We start from the raw sequence: 17,971 nt of genomic DNA on the forward strand, positions 1-17,971 counted from the left end.
CTTGCATGACAAACTGTACCATTAATCTGTCCCTCATCTTCAAATGATTGTAATAGTTTTTTGAATCCCTATGGCAAAATCTACTTTCTAGCCTTTTCTGAATGTTTGTTCTCAGTTTTTCAAGCTCAATGATCACTTCAGTTAGCCAAAATGGTTTCATTGAAGAGACTGAGCTGTCCATGCACAAACCACAGGTACATTTTTCCACACTCACTGTTGAAAAAATTACTTATATTCACTGGACAGTGCTCTAGCGAGCAGAAGTAAGACTTCAGACTTTCATACATATGAAGAAATTGTTCAATAGCTGGGAGGAGGGATAAGAATCTTGTATTTCCATGTTTCAGTAATTTCCTGTATTTCACTTGCACAAAGTCAAAAATCTTTTAGCTGAGATACACAAACAATATAAATGTAAAAACACTTTAACGATCAAAGCTTAAGTGTCTATTGGAAGAGCATCTACTGCAGTTTGTAGACAATTATGGACAATATGTGTGCCTCACAGCCAACACCAACAATGTTTCTCCCCAAGTCTTTCTTCAAACGTGCGAAAATGTTATTTTCATCTTGGCGTTTTACACCTCCAAAGTTGGCGTTGCAATTATCGCCACAGAATCCAACAATTTTAGTAGACAGTTTGTGTTTCTTAATGACAATGTTAAGTGATTCCATCACTATTTCCAATGTCTCAGCAGGGAATGTTTCAACATCCAGAAGTTTAACCTTTATTCCATATTCGGGCATGAAATACCTCACAACGACTGGCAGAAATTTAATTTCTTTCCTGTTTGATGTGTCTGTTGTAATTGTGACAAAATTACATTTTGTCATTTCACATCACACCCAATCAACTTCATCACAATATCTCGTAAGAAAAGGAAATTCCTTTTGTATGGTGAACTTACAATTCCTTTTAGGCATGACAGGGATGGGAACAAAGCAGAATTATAACATAAACTAAAGCAAAACACTCTCGGCACACATCAAGTTCACATTGTGAATAGCACTTGAATCACTACTAGAATGGACGAACAGTGTTGTAAACACGCACGACACTATATCATGGACATGTGATTTCCACACCTGTATAGATTCTGTGTGCACATTGTTTCATAGTTAGTAGTGGTCTAGCCACAATCGAAGTAGCCTTGATGCAGATCGATTAACATATTCTAGAGTTTAGTGCAGCATTGTTATTTTTATATTTTTGTTTTTCTGTTTTTACTTCCCTCCCACACATGATAATGTAAAATAGCAATAGTAACAATGTGTAATATTATGTTTTCCTGGGAAATTCACAAATCAGCTGGGACACCGGGACTGTCCTGTTCCGGACATATGGTCAGCCTACCAAACACCAGCCACATTCCCTAGGCCTGCCAGGTCTCTTGAAGTTGCAAACTGTCCTACTTTGACCAAACAGGCAAGACAGTCAACATCAGAATTTCTGAACACAAGGACTACACCCGGTTTTACTAATACAGCCAGTCAGGACTTGCTGACTATGCTTTGGACACCCACCACAGGATATACCAGAAGAAGGCAGCTCTATTACACCACAGCGAATACAAAATATGAAAGGCTGTTCCTTGAATCTTTCTCAGCCCTGAAAACTTTTCAAACCTCAAAAAATTTGGGTGCATGAGACTGCCTCAAATTTGGGAAGCACTAATCCTCAGATCTTCAGCCCAGCAGCCAAGACCCACTCAATTTAGCCCACTAAGTGGCACCATTTAGGACTCTTGGTCTGACTTTGGTTGCCTTTCTTCAGCCTCATTTATCTAGCTTTAGTGCCTACATGTACATATCACTATTTTTTTGTGATCCCTGATGATGGCAATTTAATGTTGCCAAAATATTAATTAAAGTTTTTATAATTAATATTTTAGTATATGTTGTTATATCTTGAAAAATAATAGTTAAGCTTATATGTTGGTTACTCATATCTACTAGAAGGCTACTTTTATGTTTCAGACATGTGTAATACATGGCATTATACACATCCGAAAGGATGTGTGTGCTTTGCATTATGGGATACTTTAGGCAATTAATGTGAAGTCATTAGCCTCCATGTACAAGTAGCCTAGTGGTGAAGATACTTCACGTGCAAACTTTATTTGCTTATACTTGGATAAAGGATTAAACAAGAATATAATTTATTGGCAAGTTTAATTTCTAACAAAGTGAAAAATCTTTTTACAACTTTTGCACACATTTGAAGGTTTATTATGAATGACTGATTAATTTGATGTAATCCTGAAAATTAGTTGTCCTGTTCTTTTCAGAAACACCTTTGTGTAACAAAAATTAGAACTAAGTTTATTTCATAAAGATTTCTCAAATGAGTAAAAAAAAAAAAACTGTAATAGTGAGTAATTGAAAAATTACTGTAATAGTGAGTAATTGAGTTATGGATATGAAAGACCTCTGAGGTCATCTGTAGGATTATCTCTTATTTTGAGTTAGTGGTAAATAGTCCTGCAGTTATCTTGGTGATGAATCAGTCATGGATTAGTTGTGAATGTCTATCTCGTAGGGTCTTTTTTATGACCATCTCAGTGACAGACTGAGATGGTCTTGCAGATAGTCTGCATCTGAAGTTAGAAGTCTTAGAGGTACTTAGTAGTACTTTAACATAACTTTTGCTTACTATCCTGTAACTATTTGTGACCAAATATTGTCCATATTTTAAGATATGTTTTTTAGAATTTATAATGAACCACCTTGTTATGATAAGTTTATATGGATCCAAGTTTCTTACTGTGACCATTCATTGAACCTAACATGCCAAAGATGACTATTTCTGTGTGTCATAATAAAATTTTCAAAATCTTTAATTGCAGAAGAAATATAGTTCTTACAAAAGTTAACAAAGGGAAAAGGCTACATTTACATAAATGTCTGATTATAACAAAATGAGAGTTCTTGGAAATTCCATCACATCCTGCTGGTAACGACATTACAGTCCCAAACAACCAGACTGAAATTTGCATTACCAGTTTCTCTCTCATATGATATAAAGACAGCCTAAGCTACATGAGAAAAAGGTCCCTCAACAAGACCTCAAAACTACATATTCTTTAATAAGAAAGTCTGCAGTCTTTTTACAAGCAAGGTAGCTGAGTGTATATTATACTTACTCTTCAACCAAACAAGCTGTGGATCCCTTAGTGGCATGAATTTCAAGAGTCATTATGTGGTAGGTGATATTTGTTTCTCAGTAAGACCACTGCTGTACATATTTAGAAGCCTGAAGTAGCTCAGGAAAAAAAAATTCTCCTGTTCACACATGGTTTTGGATTATTTTTATGTAAATCTTAGGCAGGAAACGGAGAGATCTGCATAAAAAAAATAATAAATAAATAAAATCTTAAAGTAGTATAAATGGTAGTTTGTGTGATGTTGAGTGCCCTTGCATATTAAATCCTTGGAGGTATCATGTAATAATAATAAAGAACACTGCTCTTTCTTTACCATTATGTTGTTAAAAGAAACCATTATGCTATTAAAATGAATTTCTTCAGAGCGCAATTGAATTAAGACTTCATCTACTGCAAATGCTTGTTATAAAATATTTTATAAACAAATAGAAGAGAGTGTGAGACTCCCTAGAAAATTCTCTGACCATTTATGTTATTTGAACAGTTAAATCCAAATTTTTGCCACCTGCTATAACAGTATAGCAAAATAGTATGCCAAAACAGCATAACAGTTTACAAATAGAAGAGAGAGTGTGAGACTCCATAGAAAATTCTCTGGCCAGTTATGTTATTTGAACAGTTAAATCCAATTTTTTGCCACCTGCTATAACAGTATAGCAAAAGAATATGTAACAAAACAGCATAACAGTTTCCATTCTTTGATTTTCTTTCCACACACACACACACGTAATAATCCCTCATTCAACCTCAGTGGAAAAACAGTATGCTGGATAATTAAAGGGTCGGATAACTGAAGGTACCATTACATGGGTGTTATACCAGAAATCAGTTGACACACTGATCCATTCAAGAGTAATTTAATTGGAGGTTCATTCATTTGAAGATTGGGATAATTGAGAGATCACTCTGTAAATGTGTTGTTAAAGTGATTGATTGACTGACTGATGAATTTCATCCTCTTGTACTGTACAGTAAGTGAGCAAACTAGAAAGCTCTTTGTTCATGGTGGTAGTATTAAGCATGCAGCTGACAAAAAAAATCCCAAAACCTGAAATCTGAGAGTAAGTAACTCCAGAAATATTTGAAAGTTCATGCTTTGCTGATGAATCTAATTCCATAACGAGTATTGGATAATGTTGCCGGGCAAAGTCAACAAGGTACTAATGATTATATATAAAGGTGTTTTTTAACATGTATAGCAATTATAACACAACCCTCCTAATTTATAGAATTTCTTAATTTGATGAACATTACAACTTCAAATATAACATTTATAGCCCATCATAATATAACTAGTAGTGAAGTATTAAAGCAATAATTTGTTATAGGTGGATGGTTTGCTATAGTGAATTTCCTTTAGAATGGCATTGATTTATATAGTGCCTTGGGTGGGAATTTTCAGAAGTGTGATAGTGAGTTAGTTCAGTATAGAGATTGCTGACATTGGCATTTTGCATGGAGATAGCAGTCCAGGATTGTAAGGTCCTGATATATAAAGAGCTTAAAAGGCTTAACATAGTATTTTAAGAAAGTAGATAAAGTAAAGTAAATTCCATTAAAAAAAAATCACTGATAAAGCAAACTTGAAAACTGTTTAGCTGATTGGCTGAATGTTTAGCATGTCTGCTCTCCAACCAACAGGCTGTGGATTCAAATCCTGTTATTGACATGGATGTTTGTGATTGTCGATAGGTGGGAGATGGATTTGCTGCTTGGTGTCAGACCACAGTGCTGCTTATTAAAGGCTTGAAAAGTTCTGTGTTTGGTGTCTAGGTCAAGGTTTCTGGATTAGGTAAAGGATAAATAAAAACATTACAGAAAAAAAAAATATATATAACTTTTATAATTTCACATTTATTGAAAGAAAGTCAGCTAACAAAAGCTGATATATTTGAAAGGATTCTCATAAGGAATTGCTCTTTGCAGAAATTTTAGAATAACCAAGAATAATCACATAGGTGTTTAGTTTCTACAGCCTGCATCTTCTATAAATACTTCTATGGTTGCTGTTCATCAGAATTGGCATCAATAATTCCCTTATCCCCTTGCAAATCTGTACAAATGTGTGCTGCAGCTAATCAACCCTTTCTCACAGTTCAACTCCAAACCCACAGAACAAATTTCTTTACCTCTTTGTTTATCTCTTCCACTGCTACTCTTGAGATCTTCTGCCACGTGTTTCTCAAAGAATACAGTCCACAGGTTTTCAAATCAGGCCTGAAGTTCCTTATTGCCTATTCACAGTAGTAGCATACTATAGGTTAACCAACCTCTCTCATGGATGGGTTTTCCATTAAAAAAAAAAAAAAAGGGGGGGGGGGAAACATCCATAGAGCAATTTCCATATGTTCTCCTAACTTTTTTTCAACAAGAATTCCCAACTATGCAGGATTTTTTTTTCAGTGGCTACGGTGAGCCTGGACAACAAATTCACCATATCATTACATCAAAGACACTTCAAAATATCTTTAATCAGTCTTCAAACTAATCTGAAAACTTCTTGTCTCCATTCCAACAAAGAATTAGATGCCTTTTTTATATATATTGCCTTGTTGTTTCTTAATACTTCAGACAAAATGGTAGAACTACTTAAATTCACCCCTAAGAACAGAGCAGTTGTTAGCAGTTAAATCAATTTTGGATAGCTATGCAGTTTACATAAGATTTGGAAGAAGGTGGCTCTTATTATTCTCACTTTTTATCATTTACATAAATAGCTTACCGAGTTGTCTGTTATGACTATTCTAGTTAATGGAGACTTTTTTATTCTATATTTGCTGAGTGATATTGCTGTACATTCTACCTGTGCATTCTGGTTGCACAAATTCTGTCTAGCTGAAAGAAGTGTTGCAGTTGTAAATATGAACGAAACTGGATAAGGCTCAAAGGTAACTAAAAACCATGAAAGGAAATTGCAACAAACATGACTGTTGTAATTTTCTTTCATTATGTTCTTGGTTAATGGTACGATATATAAGAATACAGCATAATTCATGAACAATGAATTATGTTTCATGAATTAAGCAAACTTTTCTACTGATGCACACATGTCCCTGGGCATTTTTCCTTTTCCTGTCCTCTTTTTTCCTATAGTTTTATAATCAGCCCTTGTGTTTCTTGAAAAGTTGGAGATTATATGCATTAGGGTAAATGGTATGGAAAAGACTGTTCCAAACGAATGAAGGAATTTGGTTCAACAAGTCTGAGCTGAATGTTGACTAGCAGCTGCCCATGTTTATACTTGATTAAAAGGAAAGGGAGTACTAATGATGGCAGTTCTGTAGAGCAGTGTCTATGGAATATAGAAAAAGCATAATGCAGAAACTGAGCATCTGGGATTGGAAGGAATCGGTGGGAGAATGATCGTGTATTAAGTGAATACCTCTCTTCTGAATACAGTGTAGCATCCTGAGAGAGGATTTTTGGGGATCATACTAGATGTGAAAGCAATATTTTAAGGTTGGGGAGGGATTTAGTATTTATAACACTGAGTGGATTGTTATCAAAAGTGAGAGAGAGGCATAGTCTCATTCTGGGAAATAAGGTGGGATTGTGTTTTGGTAGCATCAAAATTCTGAATTATCTTCATCTGTTCTATTTGAACATATGCCAAGATTTTTGTCTTACATCTTTGGTGTCAGTATTTCTGTGTTATTCAGTCAAATTATACAAGGTTTATCTTCAAATTCACCAGAGCAGTTTCTTCCTCTTTTATCCCTTATACTTCTCTTCCTTGAAACAAACAACCTTCTTCAAATTTTCTTCCTCAATGAATATAACATCTAGCTGGTTCAAAAACTTCTATCTCATTTTCCACTATCTCACTTGCACACAGTACTACCATATAATTATGTAGCCATTCATCTATGACCAAGAAAAAAGTAAGTCAATTTAAATAATATGTACTATAGGATGGTGTTGTTATTAAAGATGGAGGTTGCATGTTATTAAATATGCAATAACTCATTACACTTGTTTAAAGGATGTATGATTATTCTCAAGACATATTAGTGATGGAGATTGTTAAACATTCTCTAGATGGAAGTGCATCATATTGACTGGAACATATGCAGCCATAGCTTTTTAGTTGTTAGTTAGCTAATTATTCACATGTGACGTTATTTTGATGACATATGGTCACTCCAATACTTCATTGGGTTTTGGGAGTGAAGCTTTCTGCTGGAAGTGGTAGGGTCATAGATGGCCTTTCCACAAAGAGTTAGGACAGTCACAAACATCCATGCCCCTGGTGGGATTCGAACCAGCAGCTTCTTGGCTCGAGAGTAGATACGCTAACCACTTGGCCAACCAAGCTGGCATAGCTTTTAGTTGTTGAACTGTGTTATTAGACACTGGCTAGCTATACATGTGTTCCTGTATAGCTAGCATTTCATTATACAAATAAGTATTGGGTGGTATAATGTCTGGCAAATTCAGATGAAAATCCACTTGGTTGCAAAGTAAATTACACCAGACAAAAATTATGTTCTTATTTTAATCCTTTATTCAAGCATACGCAAACATAGTTTATGCATGAAGTAACTCTGTGACCAGGCTACTTCTATATAGACTGACTTCACATCATTTATCTCATTCTTTCATAATGCATAGTATGCTTCCTTTCAAATGTGTTTATTGTTGTGCATCATGGGGGGGGGGTTCATTACCTACACGGGTTTCAACTTGGGGCTATATCAGTAAAATCTAGATCCAGGAAGTTTCTGAGATTAAATCAATCCAGAAGTCATTTGTTTACGATGAACAAATAGAAATAATTTATCTAGTATAATTTACTTGGTAATGAAGTGGAAAAACTTTCTACAACTATCTTTGATCTGTAGTATTTTGGAATGAGATAGTTGTATACAACCATTCTGTTACTTGTATAGAGAAAATATGATTTCTTCATTGAGTTATTAACTTCAGTATCTTCTAGATCTAGCTCCCATTGATGAGATTTGGTAATGGTCAATGTCTTGTTAATGAATGCATGACAATATACATGTCAAATTGTGCTGTGCATTATGGGGTATCGAGGCAATTGATGTGAAGTCAACAGCCTTTGTATATAAGTATCTGGCAAATATGACAAGCTTAGGAGATTGCTTGGTTCAGTGCCATGGCATGTAAAACTGCAAGGGCTGATTGTTGATAGGGCATGGGAAGTGGTCAAGGAGCATTTGCAGGAGGTTATGGCGGACTGTATACCTAGAGTCCGAATAGTAAATCAAATAGGGGTTAAATGGATGAATAACACCATTAAACTTGAGTTGCAAAAAAAGAAACAACTGTGGAAGGAATTTAAGGAGAAAAGTGGCCTGCATAAAGTGCAAGTGAACGGTATAAAGCGCAGGCCAGAAGGGTAACGAGTGTGGTGAGAAAGGCAAAAATGGATTATGAAAGGAAATTAACCATGCAAGCTAAAGAGAATCCCAAACAGTTCCTTCAATATGCTGCTAGTAAAAGAAAAACTGTACACGACAGAATGATTTTAAGGAACGCTGATTGTAGGGAGGTCACTGAATCAGTCGATATAGTGGAATTACTGAGTGAGCACTTTGCAAGAGTATATCATTCAGGTGGTGATGTGGAAGGAATGAAGGAACCATTAGTTTATATGGGAATTGTGGTGAATGAAGTGGAGGCGAATAGTCTATTACAGAACATTAATGTGAATATATCTGTGGGATTGAATGGTATATCAGCACGAGTCTTACGTGAAGCAGCTAAAGAATTGTCAGTGCCCTTGACCTTAATGTTTAATCTGAGTCTCGGGTCTGGTTTAGTCCCAAAAAGGTGGAAAGAGGGGAAAATAGTTCCACTGCATAAAGGAGGATCCAAGACTACTGTTGCAAATTACCGACCGATCAGCATATCAGGAGTCGTTGTCAAAGTCTTGGAGAAAGTAGTGAAGGGTAAAATACACGAATGGATTGATGAAAATGAGATACTGTATGGGGGGGGGACAGCATGGTTTTGTGAAGGGTAGATCATGCCTCAGTAACTTGCTCAGGTTTTATAACACAGTGACGACTGAATTGGATAAGGTGATGGATTTACAGTGGTACTGCTGGACCTGGCTAACATATGGGAATGGATATAGGGTTGGTGAGATGGATAGGAGGGTGGTTGATGGAGAGATACCAGAGAGTAGTTTACTCAGGAATAGAGTCCAAAAGACGGCCTGTGACTGGTGGTGTGCCGCAGGGTTCTGTTCTTGAACCACTGCTGTTTAATTTGTTCATTAACGATATAGGGAAGGGTCTGAGAGGAATTGTTCATTTGTTCACTGATGATGCTAAGTTGGGTAGGGCAATAGTGAATGCAGAAGATGTCAGAAGTTTGCAGGATGATTTGGATAGATTGGAGGTATGGGCTAAGGAGAATGGATGTCAATTTAATGTGGCAAAATGTAAGGTTATGCATTTTGGGGTGAAAAGATTAGCAGCAGTATATCACATTGGTGAACTGTACTCCAGGAGATTGATGAAGCCAGGGACTTGGGGGTGTTGGTGGATAGGGAGTTGAAGTTTAGGGGACACATCGCCAAAGTAGCTAAATCAGCTCATCAAATCACTTGGATGCTGAAGAATACTTTGACGAGCAGAGATAAGCAAGTTATTGTTCCTCTATATCGAGCCTTGATAAGACCCCATCTTGATTACTGTGCCCAGATCTGGTCACCTAGGTTTCTTCTTGATGGGGAAGTGGTTGAGAGGATCCAGAGGCGAGTGATCAAAATGATAGCAGGTCAATGGAATGAACCTTATGAAAACAGGTTGAAGATTTGTGGGTTGCAGAAATTGGTTGATAGGCAGAAAAGGGGAGATATGATTGAGACATTCAAATTGCTGAAGGGTTTCTATAGGATTAATTCAGAGGATATTTTTGTGAACTGGACTGATGGTGGGAGGACTAGGGGACATCCATGGAAGCTGGGCAAGAGTGTGGTTAGTAAGGGTGTTAGAGCTGGGTTTTTTACTTTTAGAGTGGTGAATGAGTGTAATAAGCTGCCATAGTCTGTTATGGGTGCTATGACAGTGAATGAGTTCAAAGCAAAGTATGATAGAGACTGTGTGAATGTCAAATAGTTGTGATGGACATGATGTTTAGGGCCTCCCTCGATGAGTCTAAGGACTCCTTGGAGTCACCCGTAATAATAATAAGTACCGTAATGAAAATACTTCAACGTAAACTTTGTTTGCTTATGCTTGATTAAAGTATTAAAACAAAAATGTGATTTCTTGTCAAGTGTAATTTATTTTGTATGGATAGTCTGTTATAAGGTGCCATGGAAAATAGTTGCAATGTTTCCCAAACATCATAGGCTGTAGCAATCTCATGTATGAACTACACATTAAATGGTAAATTTCAAACCCAATAAAATAACTTCAAATTTTGAACAAATAGCAAGTAATTTTCTGTGTGTATTGTTGCTGAATCATTATAACACTTACTTTGCTTATGTTCATCAAAATGGGAAGCCATAGTTTGGAATTGTACACCAGACCTTGTTTTTGAAAAAAGATGAACTGTTCTCATCTGATCATCAGAAACCAAGATATTCATTCAGAAACTAGACATTGAATAGAAAGCTTCCTTTTTTTTTGTAAACATTGGTGAAAGTGTAAGCACAAATGTATTTGTGTCTGATAATCACTTTTGGTGACTAATCTGCAGTCAATATTGAAAGTACTCTAGCAAAAGATGCATTGCACAGTGAGAATATCTGTTCAAGGAATGCTTGAACAGATATGAGTAGATGCCAGTGACTTTCCCTATGTAATAAAATTTTAGTATGTGTGGGGAGATCCTGTTTCCTTTGTAACTATGTTTGCATTTTAACAAAACTGGTCTTTTCTTGGAACTTTTCACTAATATGCCTGGTCCACCACCTAAAGTTATTGAACACAAGCAGAAATAATGCTTAATGATGAAATCTTCCCACAGATGCTTAGAGCTATTTTTACTTCTCTGGTGGTACAACTATGTTCATGCTGCATCATTACATTCATCACATATACTTGAACACTGGTAATTTTTGGTATATATTTTCTGGACCTTTTGTGCAGGGGGAAAAAAAGTTTATAAATACTTGTTATTTATAATTTTGGCATGCTGCTTCCATAATCAGTTTTATTATTTTTTTAAAAAATAATTAGGCTTATCTGGAGCTGGAAAAACAACCGTTTCCTTTGGAGTTGAAGACTACTTGTGTTCCTTTGGTGTTCCTGCATATGGGCTGGATGGAGATAACATCAGGCAGGGACTAAACAAAAACTTAGGATTCAGTTCTGAAGATCGAGAAGAGAACATTCGTAGGGTTGCTGAAGTGTCCAAGTTATTTGCAGACAGTGGTGTTGTAGCACTCACTAGTTTTATCAGTCCATTTGCCAAGGTTTGCTTTTTGTTTATTTTTTTGCATTTGTTCATTGGCTTTAAGTTCATTTACACAAAATAATATGCACTCACATTGGATTAGTGTGACTTAATCATACATATATACAACTGTGTCAAGTAAGAGTTAGAGCTACATTACTGGGAGAAGACTTCCACATAGCCCCTGTAAGGAATACACAGAACTGACTAGGACTTCTGACTTAATGTCCAATCCACTGTTTCATGCGATTCACTCCATTAGTAGATATCCAATGGATGCTGAACAAAGGAAGGTGGGCTGGCAGTTTAGAACTTAGTCATCCAAATTGTATTTTGTATTGGCTTAAACCAGAAACAAATAAACATGATGGTATAACGTGATGAAAAGGGCATGCTGGGTGGGGTATTGCTCAGTTAAATAAGGCTACTGCTTTCTTTTCAGGGGAAACAAGATAATCATTGAAAACTGAGCTAGCTAATGAAACAAACTCAAAAGTAGAATTGAAGATAAGCACCGTCAACATAAAGAATTAAGTGAAAAATCAAACTGACAGAAGTGGACATGACTGGTGTTATTGAGATGAAGACTAAAACAGATGAGATTATGCTAAATAATAAATATAGGATGCCATATTTGAACAGTAGTGATCAGAAAATGGAAGGAATGGTGATAGCATTCAATACCAAACAAAGATAAACTTCTTGATAGTTAATTGCGAGTAGTTACACATACATAATTGGGGAAATGAACAATGAAACTTATTTTTTATGTCTATGGTCCCACAGAAGGTTCTACTAAGAAAGACGTGGAAAAAGAAAATTTTCAAGTCATTAGACTTGAAAATTTTCATTATCTCATAGACTCATAGACTCGCATTTCATTAGAGAAGGTAGTTGACATAAAAAATAAAAGAAAAAATGAACTGATCTTGTTGGAGATCTAAACAGCAGATTAGGAAATGAATTTCAAGCATATAAAAATGTTTGGGGAAAATTTGTAGAAAAGTGCAAATTAATAATAATGGTAAATACCATTATTATTAGTTTTATACAGTCATCACTAACATGTTTCAACATAAAAATGTGCACAGATTCACATGCAGAAAAGACAATAACTAAGTCTCATTGACCGTGTTATTGTTGATGGTACTCTCTTCATGCTGATTCAGGATACAGCAAATGTTTGAAATAATATGAAGTGATTATCACTTAGTTTTAAGCAAGATAAAAATCAGTATAATATTGAAAAGAAATATGTATGCAACAAAGTTTTAAAAAGAATAATAAATGAGCAACTTTTAAATTAAAGTAGAAGTCCTTGAAAAAAAGAAAACATATTAAAAACTCCTAGGAAGTAAGTCAGTAGATGCCCTTAGAGAAGACAGAGGAAAATGTAGGATTGTTAAGTTCTTAGTTAAACAAGTCATCATCATCATACGTTTCAAGGATTTAGGCCTAGCATGGCCTGTTCCGGCCTTAGAAGTCATCGTTGAATCGTTTAAGAGGACGTCCTGGTTTTCTTTTTCCTAATGGCTTGTACTTTAAGGCTTGTTTTGGTAATCTTTCTGTTTTCATTCTTTGAACCTGTTCCATCCATTTATGTTTATATTTTTTAATTTTTTCTATTACCGGTTCTTGGTTTAATTCTTTCATAATATCTTCGTTTCTTTTGTGATCAGATAGGGTATACTTTGCAGTTTTTCTCATAAGCTTCATTTCTGCTGTTGTTAATCTTTGTTTGTCTTTTTGTTTTATTGTCCAGATTTCGCTTCCATACATTAAGACTGGTAGGGCTAATGTATTGTATACTTTTAGTCTGGTTTGTTTTTGAACTAGGTTTGGTTTAAATATAGAGTTAATTACACCTGTTATTTTTAAATATTTTGCAATTTTTACGTTTATATCTTTTTCATTTTCATATGTGATCATACATCCTAGGTAGTTAAATGAATTCACCTGTTCTAAGATCTTGTTATCTATTACTATTTTAGTTTTTGCTGGATCTTGTCCTTTAAAGGCCATAGTTTTTGATTTTTCTGTTGATATTATCTTACCATAATCTTTGGATATTTCATTTAGATTTAAAATAGCTTTCTGCAAGTTATCTTCAGAATTTGTAATTATTATTTGATCGTCTGCAAAGATGAGAGTGTTTAAGTTAACTGTAGGTGAAAGTTTAATTCCTTGGTGTAAATTTTTACTCCATTTTATTATTATTTCATTTAAGTAGATATTAAAAAGAGTTGCTGAGAGGGGACATCCCTGTCGGACCCCTTGGTTTATCTCTCTTGTATATGATAGCTCGTGATTTAATCTTATTTGTATTTGATTATTTTCAAATATACTTGTGATAGCTTTCAGGATATTATTTGGTATTTGTCTTTCTTTTAATATGTTAAATAATATGTTTCTTTTAACTTTGTCAAATGCTTCTTTTTCAAAGTCAATAAATGCAATATGTGTTTCCAAATTATATTCTCTTCTTTTCTCTACTATTAATTTTAGGCAAAAGGCTGGGTCTATACATGATCGTCCTTTTCTAAATCCATTCTGTACCTCTAGAATAAAGTTTTCGGAATATTTCATTAGTTTGTTATTTAAGATTCTGCTATATATTTTGTAACAGGAATTTAGTGTACTGATACCTCTATAGTTTTTAGGGTCATCTCTATTACCTTTCTTAAAGATAGGAATCACAATTGCTTTTTTCCATTCTATTGGGGGGATACCAGTTGAGTAAATTTTATTTAAAAATAGTAAGAGTCTTTTTTTGAATCTTGTTCCTGCGTATTTATATAGTTCTGAACCTAGCTTATCTTCTCCAGGTAATTTTCCGTTTCTTGTTTCTTTCAGGCTGATTTCTAATTCTTCTTCAGTTATTTCCTTTTCATTTTCGTTAATTGTTTGCCAGTTGTCTTTTTTAAAATATTTGTCTGTCTACAGTTCTGTGTAGTAATTTAGAAATTCTTCTAATTTTAATTCAGTGTTTAATTTTATGTTTTCTTTAGTATCTGCATTTAGGTGTTTCAAAATCTTATATACATTGGGTCTTATTTTATATAAATCATGTTCTAAATTAGAAACAAATTTATTCCATGATTCTCTGTCTTTTTCTGACTTCTCTTTTAGCTATGGCTCTTATTCTTTTATATTCTATTTCATCTTCTAATCTTTTACTGCTTAACCATTTGTGATAGGCTTCTTTTTTCTTTTTAATTATTTCTTTGATTGTATCATCCCAGATCTTCAGTTTTTTTTCTTTTATTGAATTTTTTGGTCTTTCCTAAGCTTTCATTTGCTGCTGCATTTAGTATCGTTTTTATATTAAGTCATTCTATTTCTTCATTTTGTTTTATTTTATCTAGATATTGGTTAATTCTTTGTTCATATAGCCATTGTACATTTGTGTCATTCAATAGTCTAGTTTTATAAACAAATGTTTCAATTTTTCTTTCTGTTCTTGTTACTTGTAGCCATTTAGGTGGTAATCTTAATTTTATTTTAACAAGGAAGTAGTCACTGCTTATTTCATATCCTCTGTGAACTCTAACATCTAGTGAAAATTTTGATGTCTTTTCATTTAATATGAAGTAATCTAATATTGATTTCCATCCTCTTGCTGCCCAAGTATATTTATGTATGTCTTTATGTTTATAGAAGGAATTCATTATTTTTAGGTTATTATAAACTACAAAGTCAATCAATTTTTTACCATTTCTGTTTAGAGTGTGTTCTCCATGTATTCCTATATTATTATTAGTTTTCGTGTTTCCAATTCTTGCATTTAAGTCTCCTGCTAAAATTATGTAGTCATTTTTATTTATTTTATTTTATATGTTTTGTAGCTGATTATAAAAATCAATATTATCCTGTTCTCTTCCTTCTTCTGGGGCATATAAACCAATTATTGTTAAATAGCCTGTATCTATTTTTATTCTAGCTTCTGTTATTCTTTCATTCCATAATTTATAATGTTTTAACTGTTTTGAAAGGGAGTTATGTATCCAAATCATGACTCCTGCTTGTGCTCTTTGGTCTCTGTCGACTCCACTGTATATATCACATTAAAATTTTCAGTTCTCATAGTTCCTTTAAATTTCTTTTTTGTTTCAGTGATTACTGCTATTTTAAAATTTCTTTCATTTAGTAATTGGTCTAATTCTATTTCTTTATATGTTATTCCTCTTACATTCCAGTTTGCTATGTGTATTATATTTTGTCGTTTCCATTTTCGTTTTCCCTTTTCCATTCCAGGGTCGTTTCCCATAGATTCAATCCGATTATCTTTTTCTGTCAGCTTACAAGTAGGATTATGTTCTCCATGTCAGGGGACTAGCCTGACGATGGAATAGTTCAGTGGTAGGACCTTAAGGCTTCTGAACTAGCCTTCTTCCGAATTTAAAGCCATAGGAGGAATAGATTATAATGAAGGAGAAAGAGTAGATTATAGAAGAAATATAGTCAGGTTTATAGAGAGGGCATAGTTGTAAGGCCAGAAATGAAAAGACCCCATGGTCCTTGAGTACTCTAATAGCATAAGGGTCATAAAGTAAGAAGAGTTGGCTGATAAGGCCTTTTAGGAAAGATTAAAGTAAGTGGATCTTCCTCAAAGTAGAAGAAGGAGAGGATAGATCCAGCCCACGGGGTCCATGGTGAGTGCCGCTTCCCTTACAATCAAGATGATTGCCCCTTATGGCCCTGTTGGTCCATGAGTCCTTATTCAGTATATTCGGACCACCCCACCATATACGCATACGCACGCACGCGCGCACATACACACATGGTGGGCTCCCCTATCCGCCACCCAGGGGACGCGCTCTCTAGGGGAGAGTGATGGAATGAATATAAAAGATAAATATTCTGAAGGCAACAAAAATGTTTTGTAGGTAGTCCAAAAAAAAAAAAAGCTCTGAAACGGAGGAAAGAGTACTATAAAAGAAATTGGAGATGATAAAGGGGACATAAAAATTGAAAATATTCTGGATGTTTAAAGTAATTAATTTGAAAGGTTATTAAATGAGATAAGCTGCAAAAGAAATGCTCTGGGAAATATTGAAGAGGAATGCAGTAAGGAGTGTAGTTGTCGAAGTAGAGAGGCCTGAGATGTTGAAAGTCAGTCATAGTTGACATTTCACTAGAAATGTTAAAATATGGAAGTATAAAATTTTATAATGCCTACACTACCTAATTCAGAAGGTTGAATGAATTCCAGGTATTTGCAATATTATTTCATATAGTTTCCATCTATGAAAAAGGGAAATAAAACTTGAATATAAGAATTAGAGGAATTTCCCTACCAAGTATTTCAGATAAGATTTATGCAGGTATACCTTGAATAGTGGCTACGAGACATTTGGAGAAAAAACAAGCTAGGTTCAGGCCAAAGAGGGATTCTCAGGATCAGATTTTTGCTTTGTGACAAATCGTTGAGAAATCATAGGAATAAAATAAATAATTCTGAAATAAAAAATTCTGTGAGAAAGATCCTTATTGATATACATTCAAATATTAGTTTTGAAGAAAGTGAAACTTGAATTACTCCCACAAATAGTATCGGCTATGCAGCCCATAAAAGTAGATGTAGAAACGTTATGCAAAGAAAACATAAATCTTATGTTAGTTAGTGACATAACATTAGAATTCATGCTGGACAAAATTAAGTATACAAAACACTCTTTCAAAAATAATGCTCTAAAAGAGGATGTAATCTTATGAATGAAAGAAAGATGTACCATTTATTCTGATCTTTTACAGTATTTATATAATTCTAAAAAATTAAATGTTGATGATAGTTATGGAATTTTTAATAACAGCAATAAAACTGCTATAACAAATGCAATTCTCGAATTACTCAAATGTATACATACTGAGGATAAAGATGTACAAAAGGACTAAACAGTAACTGATGATGATGATGATAATGATTACAAATTCAGTATCATCATCATCAGTGGTCCTAACAGGTATTTAAATGCCCACGACCTTCCAGCTATACTTGGACATCTCAACCACAACCATAACTTGAGGATAAGGTGGTTTGTAGATGCATGTGCTCACAGGGCCAGTTTGCCTGTTCTGGGGGACGAAAAACTAGAGTTTCTGGGTGAAAAAAAACCCTACCTCCGTATGAGATTGGCTAATTCACATTTCATCAAAAGAGACCATATAAAGGTTCCTCAAGTCACTGATGGAATCGAACCCAGTCTTTTCGACCAAAGGGTCTGTATCAACTGAGCTACGGAGACTACAAATTCAATACCATCATGAACTTCAGTTTCACTATCACCAGCTGTAATTTCCAGATTAGAATTGTTCAGTAAACCTTTTGATGCGTTAATTACAATTCATCCCACAAGTATTGAAACAGAGATCCTTTTCAAATGCAAGTCATTACTGCAATAAGATTAGATTACGACCGGAGGATGATA

At 34.5% G+C, this 17,971-nt stretch overlaps 1 protein-coding gene across 3 annotated transcripts in view; it reads left to right on the plus strand.

Moving 5' to 3' along the window:
- The window catches only part of Papss (3'-phosphoadenosine 5'-phosphosulfate synthase), a 152,524-nt gene that overhangs the window by 65,780 nt on the left and 68,773 nt on the right, over nucleotides 1–17,971 (plus strand). For all 3 annotated transcript variants that reach the window (XM_090404477.1, XM_090404478.1, XM_090404479.1), the window contains exon 3: nucleotides 11,327–11,562. In XM_090404477.1, coding sequence (XP_090260603.1) covers nucleotides 11,327–11,562 — 236 coding nt within the window. The remainder of the gene's footprint in view (nucleotides 1–11,326; nucleotides 11,563–17,971) is intronic.

Source organism: Typopeltis vanoorti, chromosome 14 (assembly GCF_054136105.1).
Source record: "Typopeltis vanoorti isolate ZY-2024b chromosome 14, IOZ_Tvanoo_1.0, whole genome shotgun sequence".
In the NCBI taxonomy this organism is placed as follows: domain Eukaryota; kingdom Metazoa; phylum Arthropoda; class Arachnida; order Uropygi; family Thelyphonidae; genus Typopeltis; species Typopeltis vanoorti.